A 24,567-nucleotide genomic window follows, 5' to 3' on the forward strand; every position below is an offset into this window, starting at 1 on the left:
ATTCGCAGCACTGTCCAACCTCTCCCATATAATCCGAGTTTGCGCTTCCATTTACCTTATCTTAACAGATCTTACCATAAATCTAGGAGATTAAAAAATTGGTTGCTAAAACTCATTTTCTATTCAATTCGGGCTTGTTAGTCTTGTGCATTTTACGCTTGTAGTGGACTAGAAGCAGAAGTGCACAATCCCTCTTAGCTATAGTATATTTGTAGTTTTTATTTAAACATCGCTTGATTACGTTACTGTTTTTGAACATGGATAAAACCCAGGAATTATTAAATAATGACAATAAAATTCAATCGTCCATCGCTAAAGTTTTAAACCGAAAAAAACGACCGCCCAGTAAAACTTTGTCCAGAAAGAAAAAACATAAGGAATTCCGAAAGAAAATTTTGAGTAAGAAAACCACTCAAGTAGCTTTCAATGCATTGGAAACTCAGAAATTTTCAAGCTTAGAAACGATTCCTTTTGAGACCAATTTCTCTGAAGCCACTTTGCAAGGCGTGGTACCAGAAACTTCATCCGTGAGTGATTTGAATATGTCATTGGTCGTTGATGATGGTCAGAATATGGTCCCACACTTTAGGGACAGTGTGATTTTGGCAACAACAAACTCTTCGATTTCAAAACCCATATCTTGCCCGTTGATTAATCTAAAAAATTACTCCAACAAAGGACTGTGGAGGGCCGATAAAACTAGTTCATAACGGCAGCAGAAAATTTCGTCCATAACGACACCGACTAACAGAAAATCTGTTTTATTTACTACTTCAACCCCTAAAATTGACTAAATTGCGCCACCCAAATTGAGTGAACTGGAATTAAAAAGCATAGAGGAAGGATTTTCATTATCAGAGCCGCTGCCAGAGTTGACAGTTGAATACAATCGACCTCATCCCATGGAAGACAAAAACGCGCAACTTTTAGAAGGAAGACGCATTGTTGACATAAAACATTTCATCAACCAAGTTAGAAGCCTCGAAGTTCATCGCTGCCACAAAGACACTAGAGGGTCATTCAAGTTTGTAAAAGAAATAAGATACGGTTTCTATTCTTATTTATACTTCGAGTGTGCGTACTGCACCAAAAGTGTGAAAGTTACCACGGACTCAGTTGAATTAAAGAAAACTGGAGAAACCAAGGACCTAACAATAAATGACTCAGTCGTCTGGGCATCTATGAGCACTGGAGGAGGTCATGCGAAACTAGATGAGCAATTTTCCGTAATCGGTCTTCCTGTATTATCAAAGAAACGCTTCATTAAGACAGAAGAAAAACTCGCAACGGTAAGTACCATAGTTATAATGCATAAGGTTTTTTTTCCGAAGTGCACGTGAAAATGTTTAAAAACAAACATCACACCTCCTTATAAAACCATATTGCTTCTACTCTCCATTATCTTCTGCCTTAACTTTTAATACGATTTATATTATATTTACGATTTTCTAAGAAATGGGAAGAAGTTTTCTATGAAGAAATGCTGTCAGCTGGGAAAGAAGAACTTCGAATGGCAACTGAAGCGGGAGACGTTCATGAGGGTGTCCCTTTTATTACCGTTATTGTAGATGGTGGATGGTCCCACAGGAGTTACGGTCACCGTTACACTGCTAACTCGGGGGTAGCAGTGATCATTGGTCGAAAAAACTTCTCTGGTTAGGAGTCAAAAATAAGTATTGTGCAGCGTGTGAGTTTTGTAAGAGACAAGGTAAAAACCCTGCCAACCATGTTTGCTATAAAAACTGGAGCGGACCCAGCATGGAGGCTGACATTCTAGTAGAAGGCTTTCGACAGAGTGAAGCTATGCATGGATTAAGGTATAAAAAATTTATCGGCGATGGCGATTCCTCCGTGTATAAGAAAATTTTACAGAGCGTAGCATATGGCACAAAAGTTTCCAAAATTGAATGTTCTAACCACGCGGTGAAGAATTTTACTTCACATTTGTACAAACACTCTGCTTTGTCGGCGGAATACAAGCGATACCTCAATCCAGAAAAAATTAGGAAAATGACTAGAGCAGCTAAAGGAGCAATTTTTCACGCGTCCAAAAATAGGGAGACTGTTTCTGACCTGAAAGCTGACTTAGTTAACATTCCAAAACACGTTTTTGGCAACCATAAGCACTGTCGGACTTACTTTTGTGAAAATAAAAACGATAAGAGAATGATCATCCCGCGTAATCTATACCTTAAAATAATGTCTACTGTAAACAATTTGGCGGCCAAAGCTGACAAGCTAATCACAGACGATACCAGCAACAGAGTCGAAAACTACATGTCCCTGCTTGCCAAGTTCAATGGAGGAAAACAAGTGGATCATGGGAAGAAAAACAGTTTCCAAGGAAGATGTTTTGGAGCCGCATGGAATCAACATCACGGTAGAATGTGGCATAGGCAGCTTTGGAAAAAAATTACAACTAAAAGTCCTAATAGTTTTTTGAAAAACACATTGAGAAAAACCGTACGCATTTGGAAGCTAAGAAACGGTCTCTAGCTCGAGAATTTACCAAAGAGGAAAGACAGAGGAAGCATCTTATGAAAGCTAAGGAGGTTGCCGAGGGTCAAGCTGATTATGGACCGAATTGCCAGCAACCCGACATACCAGCCGAAGAGTTTGAAAGACGAAAAAACCGTTTATTATCCAATTTGTCAGTTGACGAACTGAAGCGCGCCAAAATTGAAGAGAGCACTCGCGGGCAAGCTAGTAATGAAACTTGGCTAGAAGAAAGAAGACAACGTTTAACTGCCTCCAACTTTGGAGCTGTGTGCAAGAGACGCGAATCTACAAAGAGCGAAAATCTAGTCAAACGTCTTTTATACTCTCCACTCATTAGCACACCAGCAATGGAATATGGTAAGGCTAACGAAGAAGTGGCCATAGACTCTTAAACTGCTGCAAATGACACCCCTCAAAGCGGGATATTTATTGATCTGGACAAACCATACCTTGCCGCCTCACCGGATGGTCTCATAGATGATGATGGTCTCGTTGAAGTGAAATGCCCAAAATCCATTGAAAACATTGAACCGCTTGAGGCACCAGATTTCGTCAAAGGATTTTGTTGTACGAGGGAAAACAATAGATTGAAGTTACGTAGAAATCACAATTATTTCTATCAAATACAGGGACAACTTCACATCACCCAAAGAAATTATTGCGATTTTATTATTTGGAGTCCCAAAGGGACATCTATAGAGCGAATATATGCGGATGAAGAATTTTGGTGTAAGAAGATGAGTCCCTTTCTTGACAGATTTTACCTGGAATGCCTCCTTCCAGAAATTATTGACCCCCGCCAAACACGAAACATGCCGTATCGGGAGCCAGATTTCATCAAAGAAGCCATGAATAAACAGAAAGGAAAAGCGAAAAGTGATGAACCAAAGTCCAAAAAACGAAAACACGTCAATGATGCAAATCCAGACTTTCAAGGTCAAATCATTTTAGAAAAGCCACAAACGAAGGACAAGCCGTGTCAAGATATTTCCAATGCGAGTCTGGATAGAAAATCTAAAGTTTCAAAGAGAAATCTAAAAAAGACTCCACAATCGACAGATGAGTCTAAGATAATGAAGACAAGAAGGAAATGTACCTTGAAAGTTCCTGAAAAGCCTCAGTCGAAAAATGGCTCTAAAATAGTCAAATCAGAGCGAAACAATACTTCAAAGTTAACTTAAAACTTTAAAACTAAAATGCAATACTGAAATTCTTCAAATAAGCTTTAAAAAATTAAAAAAATTACTATGTTAACTTTAAAACCGTTAATAACAATTAAGTCAATTCTAAACCTTCGAACTTTTATAATCGGTTCAGATATTTTTGTAGAAAAATCGAGGGGCTAATCACACTGCTTTCCTGTACATCGAGTACAGATTATGTGTTATTGATTTCCTTACAGCGTGTACACCGATGATGTTAAGTGACTAGACCCTCGAGAAAAATAAATAGCAAAAAATGTTAAGATAACTGAAAATACTATGGCACAGGACGATCGAACGCACCTTCCCCTTTCAATGAAAATAACCTGTTGGTTTTACAATACATAAAGGGGAAGCTCTAATCCCTGCTTGGGGCGGTAGTTCTCCAGTGCCTAGTGCATGGTATTTTGAAAAACTTTGGACCACCTTGAATAGTCTAGCTTTTTCTTATACTTTTCGACACAGCAGGTGTTTTGAAGATGTCTATTTAAGCCTGTCTCACCATAGGTATTCAGCGTCGTCACTCGTTCAAAGCACTTACTATCAATAGCATCGATTGAGTTATCTTATGGGTAAGAGGAATTGAATTCCGGTTATGAGATAGCTTATAGGAAGAAACCTTCTAAATTTCCCTTATAAGCCCTACTGCACGAGGTTTCCTAAAACGGCACATTATTAAAAAATGTTGGCCTTAAATGGCACATTTTTTTCGTAGGTTTTCTGAAATCTGATTGTTTACTGTAGCCCAAAACGTCATATTTTTATAGCCTCATTTGGACAAGTTGTAAGCCGATAGACTAGAAAAATGGACTTCAAATTAATTGCTTGTAATAAGGGTGGCCAGTGCTTAATATTTGACCAATTTAAATTTAAGTTGTTCCGCACACTAAAGAAAAGTAGCGATATTGTATGGCGATGCACATTTAAGAACTGTAACGTAACTATTACAACCGACGTTAACAAATCAATAATAAAAGGTAACAACAACATGGACCATGCTCATGACAAATTAAAGACAAATGACCTACAGCGACAAGAGCTTCGTGTTAACTGCAAAATGAAAGCTGTTGAAGACTTTTCTGTCCAGCCTTCGAAACTAATACGGAGAGAGGTTCAAATTTATGACAATAATTTGGATTTGGTGGCCAGTGATATGTCGAGCGTAAGAAAGTCGGTGTACAGGGAAAGACGAAAGCAATTACCAAGAATACCTACTTCAATATCTGAAGCATTGATTGCAATCAAAAGCGCGGACTTCAAAACCAAAAAAAGTGAAACATTTTGCCATGTGAGTGAAAAATTTCAAATAGTAATTGTGACCACTAAATCTAACCTCGAATTTCTTATTAACGTCTGCGAAGAGTACTTGTGTGACGGTACGTTTACATATTGTCCTAAACACTTTTATTAACTTTATACCATCCATGGTCATACCGATGGCTTCTACTTTCCATTGATATCATGTTTTTTACCATCCAAGACGCGAGATTGTTATACAAACATGTGGAATTTTTTGTCCGAAATATGCCAAGAATATGGACTTCACTTATGTCCTAAAATTCTAATGTTTGACTACGAACTTGCTGCTCACTTAGCGGCGAAAGATGTTTTCCCTAATTCGACTCTTAAAGGATGTAGATTTCACCTTGGCCAATCATGGTGGCGAAAAATTCAATCGATACCCTCGCTTCGAAAAGAATATAACAGAAAAGATTCGGAAATTGGCAAATGGCTAAAAATGTTTTTCGGGATGGCCTTTCTAGATCCAAAAGATGTGCCAGACACATTTGTAATTCTCATGGCCATTTTTCCGTCACCGGTTTGCGAAGAATTTTCAGATTACGTTTTAGAGCATTACATAGAGACAGAGCATTTTACGCCTTCATTGTGGGCATCAACTCCAGACGGCAACCCAAGAACTACAAATGGGGCCGAAAATTACCATCTCCAGCTAAGCAAAGAATTTTATAAGTCACATCCGAACGTTTTGCTTTTAATTACAGTTTTAATAGAGATTCAGATAACGACAGACTTAAAGAAAAAAGAAAAAATAAGTGGCGCTAAAAAAATTAAAAGAAAAAGAGAACGAGAGAGAGAAGCTTTTCTCGAAGAAAAATATTTATTGCTAAAAAATAGGGAAATCGATGTACAAGAATATATTAAAGTGCTAGGACACAGGTTTAAAGGTTTTAAATTGTAAACCATAATCCAAGACCAAATAAAAAATTTATTTTATTTTTCAAAGTGTGCCGTTTTTGGTTGTCGGAAAGTGTGCCGTTTTAAGCTATCTATTTTTTGAGGCTGCCGAACAAAAATGTGCCGTTTTGGGCGACCTCCCTACTGCAAAGGGGGGCGAGCGGAGTCATCCCCCGCGCACCTGAGCGCCATCCATTGAAAAAGATTCGAACTTTAGGTCGGTACTCCTCCCCCTTAATAAGAATATAAAACATTTATTTTGTATCAAAAAATATTTTTTGGTGCTAAGATTGCTTTAAAAAAATCCAAACGGCTAGGCATTGGTAAAAAAGACAAATGATATTTTTCAAATCTAATGAGATAACGCTCACCTAGTTGAAAATTGCCCTTTTTTATCCTCGGGAGCCATTCTTAATGAGAATTTCGATGCTAGTAGGTTGTCAATTAAACTACCGGTATATTATTGTTGTTGAAAATTGGATATTAAGTCAAATTAAGGGGTTGTAAAGAGCCAGCAGTTTTTTGCCGCTTCTTTTTGTGAGTATTTGATTTTTGTATGTAAAATGGAGGAAGATAATGTTGAGAGTAAGGATGAAATGCGGAAGCGCAAAGCGCGGGAAAGGATGAGGGCAAAAAGGTCGACGTTTTCATTGGATACTTAAGGTAATATAATCTTCTCGACACGGAGAGGTAATATTTTGGTTTTCCCAAATTGTACTTTACTAACATGTATCCCATGCTCACGAAAGGCTTCTCTAATATGACAACAAGTGAGTGGCTTTATGGAGCATAGAATTCCGAGAGTTATTTAGGGGTGGTACTAAATTTTCAAGGAAAGCGCTTCAAAGCGTGTCCGGATGGCCGAGTAGTCTAATGTGTCAGAATTTAGCTCTGATCCTCGTATGAGGGCGTGGGTTCGAACCCCACTTCTGACAATGAATTGTTTCATTTTAATAACATATATCTAATACTCAGGAAAGGCTTCTCTAGTATGGACACAAGTGAGTGGTTTATTGAGCATAGAATTACGAGAGGTTTTAAGGGGTGGTACTATAGCTTCATTTTCAAGGAAAATGATAAAAAGCGTGTCAGGATGGCCGAGTGGTCTAAGGCGTCACATTTAAGTTCTGATCCTCGTATGAGGGCCTAGGTTCGAACCCCACTTCTGACAGCGAATTGTTTCATTTTAATAACATGGATCTCATGATCAGAAAAGGCTTCTCTAGTATGGCAACAAGTGAGTGGCTTCATGGAGCATAGAATTCTGAGAGTTATAAAGGGGTGGTACTATAGCTTCATTTTCAAGGAAAACGATAAAAAGCGTGTCAGGATGGCCGAGTGGACTAAGGCGTCAGATTTAAGCTTTGAACCTCGTATGAGGGCGTGGGTTCGAATCCCTCTTCTGACAATGAATTGTTTCATTTTAATAACATATATCTAATACTCAGGAAAGGCTTCTCTAGTATGGCAACAAGTGAGTGGTTTATTGAGCATAGAATTCCGAGAGATTTTTCGGGGTGGTACTATAGCTTCATTTTCAAGGAAAACGATAAAAAGCGGGTCAGGATGGCCGAGTGGTCCAAGGCGTCAGATTTAAGCTCTGATCCTCGTATAAGGGCGTGGGTTCGAACCCTACTTCTGACAGCGAATTGTTTCATTTTAATAACATGGATCTCATGATCAGAAAAGGCTTCTCTAGTATGGCAACAAGTGAGTGGCTTTATGGAGCATAGAATTCCGAGAGTTATTTAGGGGTGGTACTATAACTTCATTTTCAAGGAAAAACGTTAAAAAGCGTGTCAGGATGGCCGAGTGGTCTAAGGCGTCAGATTTAAGTTCCGATCCTCGTATGAGGGCGTGGGTTCGAACTACACTTCTGGCAGCGAATTGTTTCATTTTAATAACATGGATCTCATGATCAGAAAGGCTTCTCTAGTATGGCAACAAGTGAGTGGCTTCATGGAGCATAGAATTCCGAGAGTTATTTAGGGGTGGTACTATAGCTTCATTTTCAAGGAAAACGATAAAAAGCGTGTCAGGAAGGCCGAGTGGTCTAAGGCGTCAGATTTAAGCTCTGATCCTCGTATGAGGGTGTGGGTTCGAACCCCACTTCTGACAACGATTTGTTTTACTTTACTAACATGTATCCCATGCTCACGAAAGGCTTCTCTAATATGACAACAAGTGAGTGGCTTTATGGAGCATAGAATTCTGACAGTTATTTAGGGGTGGTACTATAGCTTCATTTTCAAGGAAAACGCTTAGAGCGTGTCAGGATGGCCGAGTGGTCTAAGGCGTCAGATTAAAGCTCTGATCCTCGTATAAGGGCAAGGGTTCGAACCCTACTTCTGACAGTGAATTGTTTCATTTTAATAACATGGATCTCATGATCAGAAAAGGCTTCTCTACTATGGCAACAAGTGAGTGGCTTAATGGAGCATAGAATTCCGAGAGTTATTTAGGGGTGGTACTATAGCTTCATTTTCAAGGAAAACGTAAAAAGCGTGTCAGGATGGCCGAGTGGTCTAAGGCGTCAGATTTAAGCTTTGATCCTCGTAAGAGGGCGTGGGTTCGAACCCCACTTCTGACAATGAATTGTTTCATTTTAATAACATATATCTAATACTCAGGAAAGGCTTCTCTAGCATGGCAACAAGTGAGTGGTTTATTGAGCATAGAATTCCGAGAGGTTTTAAGGGGTGGTACTATAGCTTCATTTTCAAGGAAAACGCTTTAAAGCGTGTCAGGATGGCCGAGTGGTCTAAGGCGTCAGATTTAAGTTCTGATCCTCGTATGAGGGCGTGGGTTTGAACTACACTTCTGACAGCGAATTGTTTCATTTTAATAACATGGATCTCATGATCAGAAAAGGCTTCTCTAGTATGGCAACAAGTGAGTGGCTTCATGGAGCATAGAATTCCGAGAGTTATTAAGGGGTGGTACTATAGCTTCATTTTCAAGGAAAACGATAAAAAGCGGGTCAGGATGGCCGAGTGGTCCAAGGCGTCAGATTTAAGCTCTGATCCTCGTATAAGGGCGTGGGTTCGAACCCTACTTCTGACAGCGAATTGTTTCATTTTAATAACATGGATCTCATGATCAGAAAAGGCTTCTCTAGTATGGCAACAAGTGAGTGGCTTTATGGAGCATAGAATTCCGAGAGTTATTTAGGGGTGGTACTGTAACTTCATTTTCAAGGAAAACGTTAAAAAGCGTGTCAGGATGGCCGAGTGGTCTAAGGCGTCAGATTTAAGTTCCGATCCTCGTATGAGGGCGTGGGTTCGAACTACACTTCTGACAGCGAATTGTTTCATTTTAATAACATGGATCTCATGATCAGAAAAGGCTTCTCTAGTATGGCAACAAGTGAGTGGCTTCATGGAGCATAGAATTCCGAGAGTTATTTAGGGGTGGTACTATAGCTTCATTTTCAAGAAAAACGATAAAAAGCTGGTCAGGATGGCCGAGTGGTCTAAGGCGTCAGATTTAAGCTCTGATCCTCGTATGAGGGCGTGGGTTTGAACTACACTTCTGACAGCGAATTGTTTCATTTTAATAACATGGATCTCATGATCAGAAAAGGCTTCTCTAGTATGGCAACAAGTGAGTGGCTTCATGGAGCATAGAATTCCGAGAGTTATTTAGGGGTGGTACTATAACTTCATTTTCAAGGAAAACGTTAAAAAGCGTGTCAGGATGGCCGAGTGGTCTAAGGCGTCAGATTTAAGTTCCGATCCTCGTATGAGGGCGTGGGTTCGAACTACACTTCTGACAGCGAATTGTTTCATTTTAATAACATGGATCTCATGACCAGAAAAGGCTTCTCTAGTATGGCAACAAGTGAGTGGCTTCATGGAGCATAGAATTCCGAGAGTTATTTAGGGGTGGTACTATAGCTTCATTTTCAAGGAAAACGATAAAAAGCGGGTCAGGATGGCCGAGTGGTCAAAGGCGTCAGATTTAAGCTCTGATCCTCGTATGAGGGCGTGGGTTCGAACCCCATGTTAAAACTAAATTTTAAACCATGATATATTTTTATCTATGTAATAGAACTTTAAACTGTAAAAACTGTAAAAAAGTTTATCTCAAAACCTGTTTAAAAAACCAAGATAATTTTCCTTATGTATGAACCTTTGCCCTCTCTTTCATGCCCATAATTGTTTAAATAGCGAAGCCAGAAAGGGCAAAGGTGTGATTTAATTTGAATTCGTAGACGCGTCGAGACAAAGCTCCTTTTGTTAAAACGATACGCTATACAGCGCGATGTTTATTTACCATTTTTACCATTAATAAAATTAGTTACCGTTATATCTCGAGTTTTCAATCAAACGTCGGTTTATTTCGCACACATAGATTTAAGTTAAATTACGAACCACGTAGCGGTATATTTTTCAGTCTAAACCGTAAGCTCTCCCCCCAGAAATCCCGTAGCCCATTCTACATTTTGGTGCCGAAACCCGGGAACAATAACCTTTAAATGAAATTCGGAATAAATCAGTCGGTATACTCGCGAATAATGGCAACAGAAAATGGTTTAAATCAGTCCGGTACAACCGCTCGCATACTTATTCGGAAAAGAGGAAAAGTTCGCGGCAATACAACGCGCGTTTTGAATTCCACCGAGAACGAACTACAGCGGGAAGAACCAGACATCGAAATACTTGAAGTCAACCTTGACCAACTCACAAGGTTCGAGAAAGCGTTGAACACGTTAAACAACCAAATTGAAGCGTTAATCACCGAAGAGGATGACCTTGAATCCGAATGGGAAATCGCCGAAAACTACAATTCAGAGATCACCGCGGCAAAAGGAAGAATTCAACGCAAGTTAGAATGCTCAAGAACAGCGGCTCTAAGGGAGGTCAACGGGAACCGCACGGATATCCCACCATTAATGAACCCTCATTACACGGCATTACAAGCGAGGAACGTACCCAACGTTCGTCTCCCCAAACTGGAGATCCGAAAATTCGACGGAACCATCGCCGCCTGGCAAACCTTCTGGACCCAGTACGAGACAGCTATTCACAACAACGAGAATCTCCACGATTCAGATAAGTTCAACTATCTTATATCCTACCTTGAGGGAAACGCTGCTACAGCGATAAGAGGCCTAAACTCGAACAATTATGAATACGCCATAACTACCTTAAGGAATAGATTTGGGGAAAGAGGAGCAATTGTTAGTACACACTTAAACAACTTCTTCGACCTACCACCTATTAAAAATTCTAACGACGTATCGGGACTACGAAAATTTTATGACTTCTGTGAAACCCAAATAAGAAGCCTAAAATCCATGAATGTCGACATTAACCAAGACGGCATAATTCTGAGTTGTCTTATTTACAAGCGTCTCCCAAGTGACATAGCTCTTGGATTTTCACGTCTTTTCGAATCAGAGGCTGATTGGAAAGTTCACCTGCTCCTTGAATACCTATTAAAGGAGATCACCAGTAGAGAACGTGCACACGCCATCCTACACGCTGATGAAAAGACTCCGACTAAACCACTTTACAAAGCCGTCGAAAGGAACAGTTTCCTCCGAAATGACCACCGTCCAAAATCGTTTCCTTCCAGCACCGCTAGTCTCACAACGGGTACAGTGGAACGTCTCGTTTGCCTCTTCTGCGACTCGCATGCACATTCTACGACGAACTGCCCCAAATCCTCGGAAGAGAGAAAAGAAATTTTGGCAAATTTGAAACGTTGTTTCATTTGTCTAAAGGAAGGTCACCAAGCTCGAGACTGCAGATCCAAATATCAGAAATGCAGAAACTGTTCCAGGAAACATCACAAGGTTTTATGCGACAGAAAGGAGTTGAGGGAAGCCCAGAATGTCAACACGGAACCTAAAACCCGTTCCGAGACGACAGCAGACATGACTTCCGGAATTCAAGGAATCAATGGCAACCTAGTCCTACTTCAAACTGCTAAAGCACTCATTTCCAGCCCCTCTGGACATACAACAATGAAGATCAGATGTCTTTTGGACAACGGCGCTCAACGCACCTACATTCAAGAAGATATATCAAAAAACCTCCAACTTCCGGTCATTGGATTCGAAGAATTAGACAGCTACCACTTTTCAAGCGATAAACCCACGCGAGTAAAAAGGAACAAGGTACGACTTACACTAATGAACGTCCAATTTCCAGCGAAAACTATTACTCTCGAAGCGCTTGAAATTCCTCACATTAGCGGAAATGTCTTTCCGGCTCCTGACGAGAATACCATTCAACTAATGACCGAAAAGGGACTCATGATCGCCGACGCTCCAACGGGAAATCCACGTGCCAAAAACAGTACCGCCATTGAACTCCTAATTGGATCTGACTATTACTGGGAAATTGTCACCACGAAGATTTTCCGTCTCCCTGATACGCTTGTGGCCATGGAGACCATCTTTGGATGGACAGTGAACGGACCGACCAAGGTCAAATCCAGCGCCGTTGGTATCAATACTGTTGCTGTCATGTTCTCTTCTTCCCTGGATGCCAATGAAGAAAGTACACTGTCCGAGAAAATCCAAGCCTTTTGGAACCTTGATTCCATTGGGATCAGAGAGGACGGAACCAAACCTAATTTGGAAGACGACCAAGTTTTAAAAGACTTCGAGAAAACCATTGCAATCAAAGAAGGGAGATACCAAGTCTCTTTCCCATGGAATGAAAACAAACCACAACTAAAGGACAATCTCGCAGTAGCCACGAAGAGAACTGAAAATCTAATCAACCGTCTCAAAGCCAATCCCATAAGATTCCAGGAATATCACAATGTAATCCTCAATCAAATTGAAGCCAAGGTGGTAGAAGAAGTTGATGCCACTCAAGATAAACCAAGCGACGTCATTTACTACCTGCCGCATCGAGAGATTATCCGAGAAGACCATGAATCAACTCGTATCAGAGTCGTTCACGACGCATCTTCGCGAGCAAAAGGAGCCATTTCACTGAACAACTGCCTCGAATCGGGACCCAACTTAAACCCCGAGCTCTTCGATGTATTAATCCGGTTTCGTGAATATCGAATAGTATTCACCAGCGACATTGAAAAAGCATTCTTGCAAATTTCCATTCAAGAAGACGATCGTAACGCTATCCGTTTCCTGTGGGTTCAAGGCGACACCGAGCCCCACCCTGCCAAATCTCAACACTACCGTATCACCCGCGTCCCGTTTGGCGTTACCTGCAGTCCATTTCTTCTGGCCGCCACCGTACGTCACCACTTAAGGAAATTCGAAGAAACACACCCTGAAGCTTGTCACACCATAAACCAGCAACTATACGTTGACGACTTGCTATCAGGGGGACACGAAGTACTAGATGCTTTCCAGCTTTCACACGATACTAAAGAAATACTCAGCCAAGCCTCGATGAATCTAAGGAAATGGAAAACAAACTCCGCCGAGCTACAAAAATTATGGATCGAATCCGGAATTACCACCGAAGACGAGCAAAACCAGGCTACCCCAAACTCCAAAGTTCTTGGACTCATAAAGAACTACAAACAAGACTGCATTATTTATGATCTAACTTCACTCTTGCAGTTGCTAGTATCACGAGACAACACTAAACGCTGGGTTTTGAAAACCGTCACAAGAATATTCGACCCTTTAGGGTTTCTGGCTCCTTATACGATTCGAGCCAAGTTCCTTTTTCAATTGCTCTGGGAACGAGGAGTATCCTGGGACGAGCCTTTGCCAGATGACATTTCTATCCTATACGACGATTGGTGCAACGAGCTCACCGAACTTCGAAATTTAACCATCCCAAGATTCTATTTCTCAGGCATAGAGAATTCACCGGTTACCTCTGCAGAGCTCCACATATTCGTCGATGCAAGCCAGAAAGCCTACGCTTCCACGGCGTACCTTCGCTACCAGACCACAGACCATAAAATCGGAACGACCTTGGTAGCTTCCAAGACACGGGTAGCTCCACTACAAAAGCTTACTCTACCCCGCCTGGAGCTCATGGGAGCAGTACTTGGAGCTCGACTGTCTAAACATCTTATGGAAGCCCTATCCTCTAAACCAACAAAACTCCGGATGTGGACAGATTCTACCATATCGCTACAATGGATACGAGGGGCAGCTGCAACTTATAAACCATTTGTCTCAAACAGGGTTAGAGAAATACAGACTCTTACGTCACCCGAAATCTGGAGCCATTGCAAAGGAAAAGACAACCCTGCCGATCTGCCTACACGAGGTCTCAAGGCCAGTAACCTTCTCACCAATGTCATGTGGTGGAGGGGCCCTATTTGGCTAAGCGAACCAGGAGAGTTTCCTATCTCCAACCCAAAACCAGATGACGCCCTGAACTCTGAGATCAAACGAGAATTTCGAGCCACCATCTTCCAAGGTGTTTCCGTAGCCGTAGCCAATCCAGAGCAGCCTTTCCAGCTAAAAGACTACAGCTCTCTGTCTCGAGTCTATCGACTGACCGCGTGGATCAGTCGTTTTATACACAATTCAAGGAAGCCAAACCACCGCCTTTCCGGTCCCTTATCGGCAGATGAAATCCACAACGCAGAAATAAAATGGGTCAAGATCACGCAAAGAGAATCCTATCCACACGAAGTCCGAAGCCTCTCTAGTGGCCAAGCCATCGACCGGAAATCGACCATTCTTTCTCTGGATCCCTTCCTAGACGCAGACGGAATTCTCAGTGTAGGAGGGAGGCTCACTGGCACAACTCTCACTTATCGCGAACGCCACCCATGGATCATGCCGTACGATCAAACCCTATCACGCCTTCTCGTACAATTTCACCACCATCGCCTTATGCACGCTGGGGTAAATGATACTTTGGTAGAGATTCGTGAGAAATTTTGGATCGTACGTGGACGACAACTCATCAAGAACCAAATATCCAAATGTGTCATATGTTTCAAGTACCGAGCCAGACCGTCTGCAGCACCTATGGCTCCTCTACCACCACTACGAAACACTCCAGCTCCCGCTTTCGAAATCACCGGGCTTGATTTCGCAGGACCTCTCTACACGAAGAAAGGAAACAAGACTTACATAGCTCTTTTTACGTGCGCCGTTACACGTGCGGTGCATTTCGAGCTCGTGACAGATCTCACAACGGAGAAGTTTCTGATGGCATTCAGCCGATTTATCGCAAGACGAGGCATTGTCAAAACCGTTTTCTCTGACAATGCAAAAACATTCAAACGCGCTGATTTGGACTTAAAAGCTATCTTTCAGAACTTGAGAAGCTCAGAAGTCACTAGCTACCTGGGAGATCAGTTCATTGCTGATCGCGCCGCCTGGTGGGGCGGGTTTTACGAACGCCTTGTTCGCAGTTGTAAAACCGCTCTAAAGAAAACCATTGGGAAAGCCAAACTAACAGCGGAAGAACTCCAAACAATTCTAACCGAAGCGGAAGCCACGATCATCTCCAGACCTCTGACGTTTCTTTATGAAGACCCCGGCGAACCCATAGTTCTCACGCCTGCTCATTTCCTGGTGGGTCGCCGTATCACCACTTTGCCATCTCGATCGTTCCCTCAAACTGAAGTCGCTCCTGTGACCAGAGACGCACTCGTCAAACGTTACAAATACCGCCAAACGCTGAACGACCGATTCTGGACAAGATGGAAAGATGACTACCTTTTGGAGTTACGCTCCGCTCATCATCGCACAAGGTGCAATCCAACCAAGGAATTGAAACCTAACGACCTTGTCCTTATCAAGGAGGAAAAAATCCCGCGCCAATGTTGGAAGACTGCCATAGTAACAGAAGCCTTTCGTGGACGAGATGGCGTAATCAGATCCTGCCTCCTCCGTACTGCAAATGGAACCATCTGCAAACGTCCTGTACAACTTTTGTACCTGCTTGAGTTCCAACCATGACTTGAGCCTGCGGATCGAGGCTCAAGCGGGGGAGCGTGTTAAAACTAAATTTTAAACCATGATATATTTTAATCTATGTAATAGAACTTTAAACTGTAAAAACTGTAAAAAAGTATATCTCAAAACCTGTTTAAAAAACCAAGATAATTTTCCTTATGTATGAACCTTTGCCCTCTCTTTCATGCCCATAATTGTTTAAATAGCGAAGCCAGAAAGGGCAAAGGTGTGATTTAATTTGAATTCGTAGACGCGTCGAGACAAAGCTCCTTTTGTTAAAACGATACGCTATACAGCGCGATGTTTATTTACCATTTTTACCATTAATAAAATTAGTTACCGTTATATCTCGAGTTTTCAATCAAACGTCGGTTTATTTCGCACACATAGATTTAAGTTAAATTACGAACCACGTAGCGGTATATTTTTCAGTCTAAACCGTAAGCTCTCCCCCCCAGAAATCCCGTAGCCCATTCTACACCCCACTTCTGACAACGATTTGTTTTACTTTACTAACATGTATCCCATGCTCACGAAAGGCTTCTCTAATATGACAACAAGTGAGTGGCTTTATGGAGCATAGAATTCCGAGAGTTATTTAGGGGTGGTACTATAGCTTCATTTTCAAGGAAAACGCTTAGAGCGTGTCAGGATGGCCGAGTGGTCTAAGGCGTCAGATTAAAGCTCTGATCCTCGTATAAGGGCGTGGGTTCGAACCCTACTTCTGACAGTGAATTGTTTAATTTTAATAACATGGATCTCATGATCAGAAAAGGCTTCTCTACTATGGCAACAAGTGAGTGGCTTTATGGAGCATAGAATTTCGAGAGTTATTTAGGGGTGGTACTATAGCTTAATTTTCAAGGAAAACGTTAAAAGGCGTGTCAGGATGGCCGAGTGGTCTAAGGCGTCAGATTTAAGCTCTGATCCTCGTATGAGGGCGTGGGTTCGAACCCCACTTCTGACAACGATTTGTTTTACTTTACTAACATGTATCCCATGCTCACGAAAGGCTTCTCTAATATGACAACAAGTGAGTGGCTTTATGGAGCATAGAATTCCGAGAGTTATTTAGGGGTGGTACTATAGCTTCATTTTCAAGGAAAACGCTTAGAGCGTGTCAGGATGGCCGAGTGGTCTAAGGCGTCAGATTAAAGCTCTGATTCTCGTATAAGGGCGTGGGTTCGAACCCTACTTCTGACAGTGAATTGTTTCATTTTAATAACATGGATCTCATGATCAGAAAAGGCTTCTCTACTATGGCAACAAGTGAGTGGCTTTATGGAGCATAGAATTTCGAGAGTTATTTAGGGGTGGTACTATAGCTTCATTTTCAAGGAAAACGATAAAAAGCGGGTCAGGATGGCCGAGTGGTCTAAGTCGTCAGATTTAAGTTCCGATCCTCGTATGAGGGCGTGGGTTCGGACTACACTTCTGACAGCGAATTGTTTCATTTTAATAACATGGATCTCATGACCAGAAAAGGCTTCTCTAGTATGGCAACAAGTGAGTGGCTTCATGGAGCATAGAATTCCGAGAGTTATTTAGGGGTGGTACTATAGCTTCATTTTCAAGGAAAACGATAAACAGCGGGTCAGGATGGCCGAGTGGTCAAAGGCGTCAGATTTAAGCTCTGATCCTCGTATGAGGGCGTGGGTTCGAACCCCACTTCTGACAACGATTTGTTTTACTTTACTAACATGTATCCCATGCTCACGAAAGGCTTCTCTAATATGACAACAAGTGAGTGGCTTTATGGAGCATAGAATTCCGAGAGTTATTTAGGGGTGGTACTATAGCTTCATTTTCAAGGAAAACTGTAAAAAGCGTGTCAGGTTGGCCGGGTGGTCTATGGCGTCAGTTTTAAGCTCTGCTCCTCGTATAAGGGCGTGGGTTCGAACCCTACTTCTGACAGCGAATTGTTTCATTTTAATAACATGGATCTCATGATCAGAAAAGGCTTCTCTACTATGGCAACAAGTGAGTGGCTTAATGGAGCATAGAATTCCGAGAGTTATTTAGGGGTGGTACTATAGGTTCATTTCTAGGAAAACGTTTAAAAGCGTGGCAGGATGGCCGAGTGGTCTAAGGCGTCAGATTTAAGTTCTGATCCTCGTAAGAGGGCCTGGGTTCGAACCCCACTTCTGACAACGATTTGTTTTACTTTACTAACATGTATCCCATGCTCACGAAAGGCTTCTCTTATATGACAACAAGTGAGTGGCTTTATGGAGCATAGAATTCCGAGAGTTATTTAGGGGTGGTACTATAGCTTCATTTTTTAGGAAAACGTTTAACAGCGTGTCAGGATGGCCGAGTGGTCTGAGGCGTCTGATTTAAGCTCTGATCCTCGTAAGAGGGCGTGGGTTCGAACCCTACTTCTGACAGCGAATTGATTCATTTTAATATCATGGATCTCATGATCAGAAAAGGCTCCTCTACTATGGCAACAAGTGAGTGGCTTTATGGAGCATAGAATTCCGAGAGTTATTTAAGGGTGGGACTATAGCTTCATTTTCAAGGAAAACGTTAAAAAGCGTGTCAGGATGGCCGAGTGGTCTAAGGCGTCTGATTTAAGCTCTGATCCTCGTATGAGGGCGTGGGTTCGAACCCCACTTCTGACAACGATTTGTTTTACTTTACTAACATGTATCCCATGCTCACGAAAGGCTTCTCTAATATGACAACAAGTGAGTGGCTTTATGGAGCATGGAATTCCGAGTTATTTAGGGGTGGTACTATAGCTTCATTTTCTAGGAAAACGTTTAAAAGCGTGTCAGGATGGCCGAGTGGTCTAAGGCGTCAGATTTAAGCTCTGATCCTCGTATGAGGGCGTGGGTTCGAACCTCACTTCTGACAACGATTTACTTTACTAACATGTATCCCATGCTCACGAAAGGCTTCTCTAATATGACAACAAGTGAGTGGCTTTATGGAGCATAGAATTCCGAGAGTTATTTAGGGGTGGTACTATAGCTTCATTTTCTAGGAAAATGTTTAAAAGCGTGTCAGGATGGCCGAGTGGTCTAAGGCGTCAGATTTAAGCTCTGATCCTCGTATGAGGGCCTGGGTTAGAACCCCACTTCTGACAATGAATTGTTTCATTTTAATAACATATATCTAATACTCAGGAAAGGCTTCTCTAGTACGGCAACAAGTGAGTGGTTTATTGAGCATAGAATTCCGAGAGGTTTTTCGGGGTGGTATTATAGCTTCATTTTCAAGGAAAACGATAAAAAGCGTGTCAGGAGGGCCGGGTGGTCTAAGGCGTCAGATTCAAGCTCTGATGCTCGTATAAGGGCGTGGGTTCGAACCCTACTTCTGACAGCGAATTGTTTCATTTTAATAACATGGATCTCATGATCAGAAAAGGGTTCTCTACTATGGCAACAAGTGAGTGGCTTTATGGAGCATAGAATTCCGAGAGTTATTTAGGGGTGGTACTATAGCTTCATTTTCAAGGAAAACGTTAAAAAGCGGGTCAGGATGGCCGAGTGGTCTAAGGCGTCAGATTTAAGCTCTGATCCTCGTATGAGGGCGTGGGTGCGAACCCCACTTCTGACAACGATTTGTTTTACTTTACTAACATGTATCCCATGCTCACGAAAGGCTTCTCTAATATGACAACAAGTGAGTGGCTTCATGGAGCATAGAATTCCGAGAGTTATTTAGGGGTGGTACTATAGCTTCATTTTCAAGGAAAACGATAAAAAGCGGGTCAGGATGGCCGAGTGGTCAAAGGCGTCAGATTTAAGCTCTGATCCTCGTATGAGGGCGTGGGTACGAACCCCACTTCTGACAACGATTTGTTTTACTTTACTAACATGTATCCCATGCTCACGAAAGGCTTCTCTAGTATGGCAACAAGTGAGTGGCTTTATGGAGCATAGAATTCCGAGAGTTATTTAGGGGTGGTACTATAGCTTCACTTTCAAGGAAAACGCTTAGAGCGTGTCAGGATGGCCGAGTGGTCTAAGGCGTCAGATTAAAGCTCTGATCCTCGTATAAGGGCGTGGGTACGAACCCCACTTTTGACAGCGAATTGTTTCATTTTAATAACATGGATCTCATGATCAGAAAAGGCTTCTCTAGTATGGCAACAAGTGAGTGGCTTCATGGAGCAAAGAATTACGAGAGTTATTTAGGGGTGGTACTATAGGTTCATTTCTAGGAAAACGTTTAAAAGCGTGTCAGGATGGCCGAGTGGTTTAAGGCGTCAGATTTAAGTTCTGATCTTCGTATGAGGGCCTGGGTTCGAACCCCACTTCTGACAACGAATTGTTTCATTTTAATAACATGTATCTCATGATCAGAAAAGGCTTCTCTACTATGGCAACAAGTGAGTGGCTTTATGGAGCATAGAATTCCGAGAGTTATTTAGGGGTGGTACTATAGCTTCATTTTCAAGGAAAACTATAAAAAGCGTGTCAGGATGGCCGGGTGGTCTAAGGCGTCAGATTTAAGTTCTGATCCTCGTATGAGGGCGTGGGTACGAACCCCACTTTTGACAGCGAATTGTTTCATTTTAATAACATGGATCTCATGATCAGAAAAGGCTTCTCTAGTATGGCAACAAGTGAGTGGCTTCATGGAGCAAAGAATTACGAGAGTTATTTAGGGGTGGTACTATAGGTTCATTTCTAGGGAAACGTTTAAAAGCGTGTCAGGATGGCCGAGTGGTCTAAGGCGTCAGATTTAAGTTCTGATCCTCGTATGAGGGCCTGGGTTCGAACCCCACTTCTGACAACGAATTGTTTCATTTTAATAACATGTATCTCATGATCAGAAAAGGCTTCTCTACTATGGCAACAAGTGAGTGGCTTTATGGAGCATAGAATTCCGAGAGTTATTTAGGGGTGGTACTATAGCTTCATTTTCAAGGAAAACGCTTAGAGCGTGTCAGGATGGCCGAGTGGTCTAAGGCGTCAGATTAAAGCTCTGATCCTCGTATAAGGGCGTGGGTTCGAACCCTACTTCTGGCAGTGAATTGTTTCATTTTAATAACATGGATCTCATGATCAGAAAAGGCTTCTCTAGTATGGCAACAAGTGAGTGGCTTCATGGAGCATAGAGTTCCGAGAAATATTTAGGGGTGGTACTATAGCTTCATTTTCTAGGAAAACGTTTAACAGGGTGTCAGGATGGCCGAGTGGTCTAGGGCGTCAGATTTAAGCTCTGATCCTCGTATAAGGGCGTGGGTTCGAACCCTACTTCTGACAGCGAATTGTTTCATTTTAATAACATGGATCTCATGATCAGAAAAGGCTTCTCTACTATGGCAACAAGTGAGTGGCTTCATGGAGCAAAGAATTACGAGAGATATTTAGGGGTGGTACTATAGGTTCATTTCTAGGGAAACGTTTAAAAGCGTGTCAGGATGGCCGAGTGGTCTAAGGCGTCAGATTTAAGTTCTGATCCTCGTATGAGGGCCTGGGTTCGAACCCCACTTCTGACAACGAATTGTTTCATTTTAATAACATGGATCTCATGATCAGAAAAGGCTTCTCTACTATGGCAACAAGTGAGTGGCTTAATGGAGCATAGAATTCCGAGAGTTATTTAGGGGTGGTACTATAGCTTCATTTCTAGGAAAACGTTTAAAAGCGTGTCAGGATGGCCGAGTGGTCTAAGGCGTCAGATTTAAGTTCTGATCCTCGTAAGAGGGCCTGGGTTCGAACCCCACTTCTGAAAACGATTTGTTTTACTTTACTAACATGTATCCCATGCTCACGAAAGGCTTCTCTTATATGACAACAAGTGAGTGGCTTTATGGAGCATAGAATTCCGAGAGTTATTTAGGGGTGGTACTATAGCTTCATTTTCAAGGAAAACGCTTAGAGCGTGTCAGGATGGCCGAGTGGTCTAAGGCGTCAGATTAAAGCTCTGATCCTCGTATAAGGGCGTGGGTTCGAACCCTACTTCTGGCAGTGAATTGTTTCATTTTAATAACATGGATCTCATGATCAGAAAAGGCTTCTCTAGTATGGCAACAAGTGAGTGGCTTCATGGAGCATAGAGTTCCGAGAAATATTTAGGGGTGGTACTATAGCTTCATTTTCTAGGAAAACGTTTAACAGGGTGTCAGGATGGCCGAGTGGTCTAGGGCGTCAGATTTAAGCTCTGATCCTCGTATAAGGGCGTGGGTTCGAACCCTACTTCTGACAGCGAATTGTTTCATTTTAATAACATGGATCTCATGATCAGAAAAGGCTTCTCTACTATGGCAACAAGTGAGTGGCTTCATGGAGCAAAGAATTACGAGAGATATTTAGGGGTGGTACTATAGGTTCATTTCTAGGGAAACGTTTAAAAGCGTGTCAGGATGGCCGAGTGGTCTAAGGCGTCAGATTTAAGTTCTGATCCTCGTATGAGGGCCTGGGTTCGAACCCCACTTCTGACAACGAATTGTTTCATTTTAATAACATGGATCTCATGATCAGAAAAGGCTTCTCTACTATGGCAACAAGTGAGTGGCTTAATGGAGCATAGAATTCCGAGAGTTATTTAGGGGTGGTACTATAGCTTCATTTCTAGGAAAACGTTTAAAAGCGTGTCAGGATGGCCGAGTGGTCTAAGGCGTCAGATTTAAGTTCTGATCCTCGTAAGAGGGCCTGGGTTCGAACCCCACTTCTGAAAACGATTTGTTTTACTTTACTAACATGTATCCCATGCTCACGAAAGGCTTCTCTTATATGACAACAAGTGAGTGGCTTTATGGAGCATAGAATTCCGAGAGTTATTTAGGGGTGGTACTATAGCTTCATTTTTTAGGAAAACGTTTAACAGCGTGTCAGGATGGCCGAGTGGTCTGAGGCGTCTGATTTAAGCTCTGATCCTCGTAAGAGGGCGTGGGTTCGAACCCTACTTCTGACAGCGAATTGATTCATTTTAATATCATGGATCTCATGATCAGAAAAGGCTCCTCTACTATGGCAACAAGTGAGTGGCTTTATGGAGCATATAATTCCGAGAGTTATTTAAGGGTGGGACTATAGCTTCATTTTCAAGGAAAACGTTAAAAAGCGTGTCAGGATGGCCGAGTGGTCTAAGGCGTCTGATTTAAGCTCTGATCCTCGTATGAGGGCGTGGGTTCGAACCCCACTTTTGACAACGATTTGTTTTACTTTACTAACATGTATCCCATGCTCACGAAAGGCTTCTCTAATATGACAACAAGTGAGTGGCTTTATGGAGCATAGAATTCCGAGAGTTATTAAGGGGTGGTACTATAGCTTCATTTTCTAGGAAAATGTTTAAAAGCGTGTCAGGATGGCCGAGTGGTCTAAGGCGTCAGATTTAAGCTCTGATCCTCGTATGAGGGCCTGGGTTAGAACCCCACTTCTGACAATGAATTGTTTCATTTTAATAACATATATCTAATACTCAGGAAAGGCTTCTCTAGTACGGCAACAAGGGAGTGGTTTATTGAGCATAGTATTCCGAGAGGTTTTTCGGGGTGGTACTATAGCTTCATTTTCAAGGAAAACGATAAAAAGCGTGTCAGGAGGGCCGGGTGGTCTAAGGCGTCAGATTCAAGCTCTGATGCTCGTATAAGGGCGTGGGTTCGAACCCTACTTCTGACAGCGAATTGTTTCATTTTAATAACATGGATCTCATGATCAGAAAAGGGTTCTCTACTATGGCAACAAGTGAGTGGCTTTATGGAGCATAGAATTCCGAGAGTTATTTAGGGGTGGTACTATAGCTTCATTTTCAAGGAAAACGTTAAAAAGCGGGTCAGGATGGCCGAGTGGTCTAAGGCGTCAGATTTAAGCTCTGATCCTCGTATGAGGGCGTGGGTGCGAACCCCACTTCTGACAACGATTTGTTTTACTTTACTAACATAAATCCCATGCTCACGAAAGGCTTCTCTAATATGACAACAAGTGAGTGGCTTCATGGAGCATAGAATTCCGAGAGTTATTTAGGGGTGGTACTATAGCTTCATTTTCAAGGAAAACGATAAAAAGCGGGTCAGGATGGCCGAGTGGTCAAAGGCGTCAGATTTAAGCTCTGATCCTCGTATGAGGGCGTGGGTACGAACCCCACTTCTGACAACGATTTGTTTTACTTTACTAACATGTATCCCATGCTCACGAAAGGCTTCTCTAGTATGGCAACAAGTGAGTGGCTTTATGGAGCATAGAATTCCGAGAGTTATTTAGGGGTGGTACTATAGCTTCACTTTCAAGGAAAACGCTTAGAGCGTGTCAGGATGGCCGAGTGGTCTAAGGCGTCAGATTAAAGCTCTGATCCTCGTATAAGGGCGTGGGTACGAACCCCACTTTTGACAGCGAATTGTTTCATTTTAATAACATGGATCTCATGATCAGAAAAGGCTTCTCTAGTATGGCAACAAGTGAGTGGCTTCATGGAGCAAAGAATTACGAGAGTTATTTAGGGGTGGTACTATAGGTTCATTTCTAGGAAAACGTTTAAAAGCGTGTCAGGATGGCCGAGTGGTTTAAGGCGTCAGATTTAAGTTCTGATCTTCGTATGAGGGCCTGGGTTCGAACCCCACTTCTGACAACGAATTGTTTCATTTTAATAACATGTATCTCATGATCAGAAAAGGCTTCTCTACTATGGCAACAAGTGAGTGGCTTTATGGAGCATAGAGTTCCGAGAGTTATTTAGGGGTGGTACTATAGCTTCATTTTCAAGGAAAACTATAAAAAGCGTGTCAGGATGGCCGGGTGGTCTAAGGCGTCAGATTTAAGTTCTGATCCTCGTATGAGGGCGTGGGTACGAACCCCACTTTTGACAGCGAATTGTTTCATTTTAATAACATGGATCTCATGATCAGAA

The 24,567-nt window shown here is 42.1% G+C and overlaps 1 protein-coding gene and 17 non-coding genes across 18 annotated transcripts; all 18 read left to right on the forward strand.

Moving 5' to 3' along the window:
• The first annotated feature begins 8,403 nt into the window (after positions 1-8,403).
• On the forward strand, positions 8,404-8,487 carry TRNAL-UAA (transfer RNA leucine (anticodon UAA)). Its single transcript has one exon. It is a non-coding gene; the product is annotated as a tRNA-Leu (tRNA).
• A 1,926-nt stretch (positions 8,488-10,413) lies between these two features.
• On the forward strand, positions 10,414-15,762 carry LOC149612562 (uncharacterized). The gene has a single exon (XM_089858582.1). The coding sequence runs from the start codon at positions 10,414-10,416 to the stop codon at positions 15,760-15,762; it is 5,349 nt and encodes a 1,782-aa protein (XP_089714708.1).
• Positions 15,763-16,405: 643 nt separating this feature from the next.
• TRNAF-AAA (transfer RNA phenylalanine (anticodon AAA)) lies at positions 16,406-16,489 on the forward strand. Its single transcript has one exon. It is a non-coding gene; the product is annotated as a tRNA-Phe (tRNA).
• A 153-nt stretch (positions 16,490-16,642) lies between these two features.
• TRNAL-UAA (transfer RNA leucine (anticodon UAA)) lies at positions 16,643-16,726 on the forward strand. The gene has a single exon. It is a non-coding gene; the product is annotated as a tRNA-Leu (tRNA).
• A 152-nt stretch (positions 16,727-16,878) lies between these two features.
• TRNAF-AAA (transfer RNA phenylalanine (anticodon AAA)) lies at positions 16,879-16,962 on the forward strand. Its single transcript has one exon. It is a non-coding gene; the product is annotated as a tRNA-Phe (tRNA).
• Positions 16,963-17,352: 390 nt separating this feature from the next.
• On the forward strand, positions 17,353-17,436 carry TRNAL-UAA (transfer RNA leucine (anticodon UAA)). The gene has a single exon. It is a non-coding gene; the product is annotated as a tRNA-Leu (tRNA).
• An 863-nt stretch (positions 17,437-18,299) lies between these two features.
• On the forward strand, positions 18,300-18,383 carry TRNAL-UAA (transfer RNA leucine (anticodon UAA)). Its single transcript has one exon. It is a non-coding gene; the product is annotated as a tRNA-Leu (tRNA).
• A 151-nt stretch (positions 18,384-18,534) lies between these two features.
• On the forward strand, positions 18,535-18,618 carry TRNAL-UAA (transfer RNA leucine (anticodon UAA)). Its single transcript has one exon. It is a non-coding gene; the product is annotated as a tRNA-Leu (tRNA).
• Positions 18,619-19,712: 1,094 nt separating this feature from the next.
• On the forward strand, positions 19,713-19,796 carry TRNAF-AAA (transfer RNA phenylalanine (anticodon AAA)). Its single transcript has one exon. It is a non-coding gene; the product is annotated as a tRNA-Phe (tRNA).
• A 152-nt stretch (positions 19,797-19,948) lies between these two features.
• TRNAL-UAA (transfer RNA leucine (anticodon UAA)) lies at positions 19,949-20,032 on the forward strand. The gene has a single exon. It is a non-coding gene; the product is annotated as a tRNA-Leu (tRNA).
• A 389-nt stretch (positions 20,033-20,421) lies between these two features.
• TRNAL-UAA (transfer RNA leucine (anticodon UAA)) lies at positions 20,422-20,505 on the forward strand. Its single transcript has one exon. It is a non-coding gene; the product is annotated as a tRNA-Leu (tRNA).
• Positions 20,506-20,657: 152 nt separating this feature from the next.
• On the forward strand, positions 20,658-20,741 carry TRNAF-AAA (transfer RNA phenylalanine (anticodon AAA)). The gene has a single exon. It is a non-coding gene; the product is annotated as a tRNA-Phe (tRNA).
• Positions 20,742-21,130: 389 nt separating this feature from the next.
• Positions 21,131-21,214, forward strand: TRNAL-UAA (transfer RNA leucine (anticodon UAA)). Its single transcript has one exon. It is a non-coding gene; the product is annotated as a tRNA-Leu (tRNA).
• A 388-nt stretch (positions 21,215-21,602) lies between these two features.
• On the forward strand, positions 21,603-21,686 carry TRNAF-AAA (transfer RNA phenylalanine (anticodon AAA)). The gene has a single exon. It is a non-coding gene; the product is annotated as a tRNA-Phe (tRNA).
• Positions 21,687-22,075: 389 nt separating this feature from the next.
• Positions 22,076-22,159, forward strand: TRNAL-UAA (transfer RNA leucine (anticodon UAA)). Its single transcript has one exon. It is a non-coding gene; the product is annotated as a tRNA-Leu (tRNA).
• A 626-nt stretch (positions 22,160-22,785) lies between these two features.
• On the forward strand, positions 22,786-22,869 carry TRNAL-UAA (transfer RNA leucine (anticodon UAA)). The gene has a single exon. It is a non-coding gene; the product is annotated as a tRNA-Leu (tRNA).
• A 1,099-nt stretch (positions 22,870-23,968) lies between these two features.
• Positions 23,969-24,052, forward strand: TRNAF-AAA (transfer RNA phenylalanine (anticodon AAA)). Its single transcript has one exon. It is a non-coding gene; the product is annotated as a tRNA-Phe (tRNA).
• Positions 24,053-24,204: 152 nt separating this feature from the next.
• Positions 24,205-24,288, forward strand: TRNAL-UAA (transfer RNA leucine (anticodon UAA)). The gene has a single exon. It is a non-coding gene; the product is annotated as a tRNA-Leu (tRNA).
• Positions 24,289-24,567: the final 279 nt, after the last annotated feature.

The sequence above is a fragment of the Phalangium opilio genome, unplaced genomic scaffold (assembly GCF_054372755.1).
Source record: "Phalangium opilio isolate 3A_F unplaced genomic scaffold, DU_Popi_V2 ptg000246l_1, whole genome shotgun sequence".
Classification (NCBI taxonomy): domain Eukaryota; kingdom Metazoa; phylum Arthropoda; class Arachnida; order Opiliones; family Phalangiidae; genus Phalangium; species Phalangium opilio.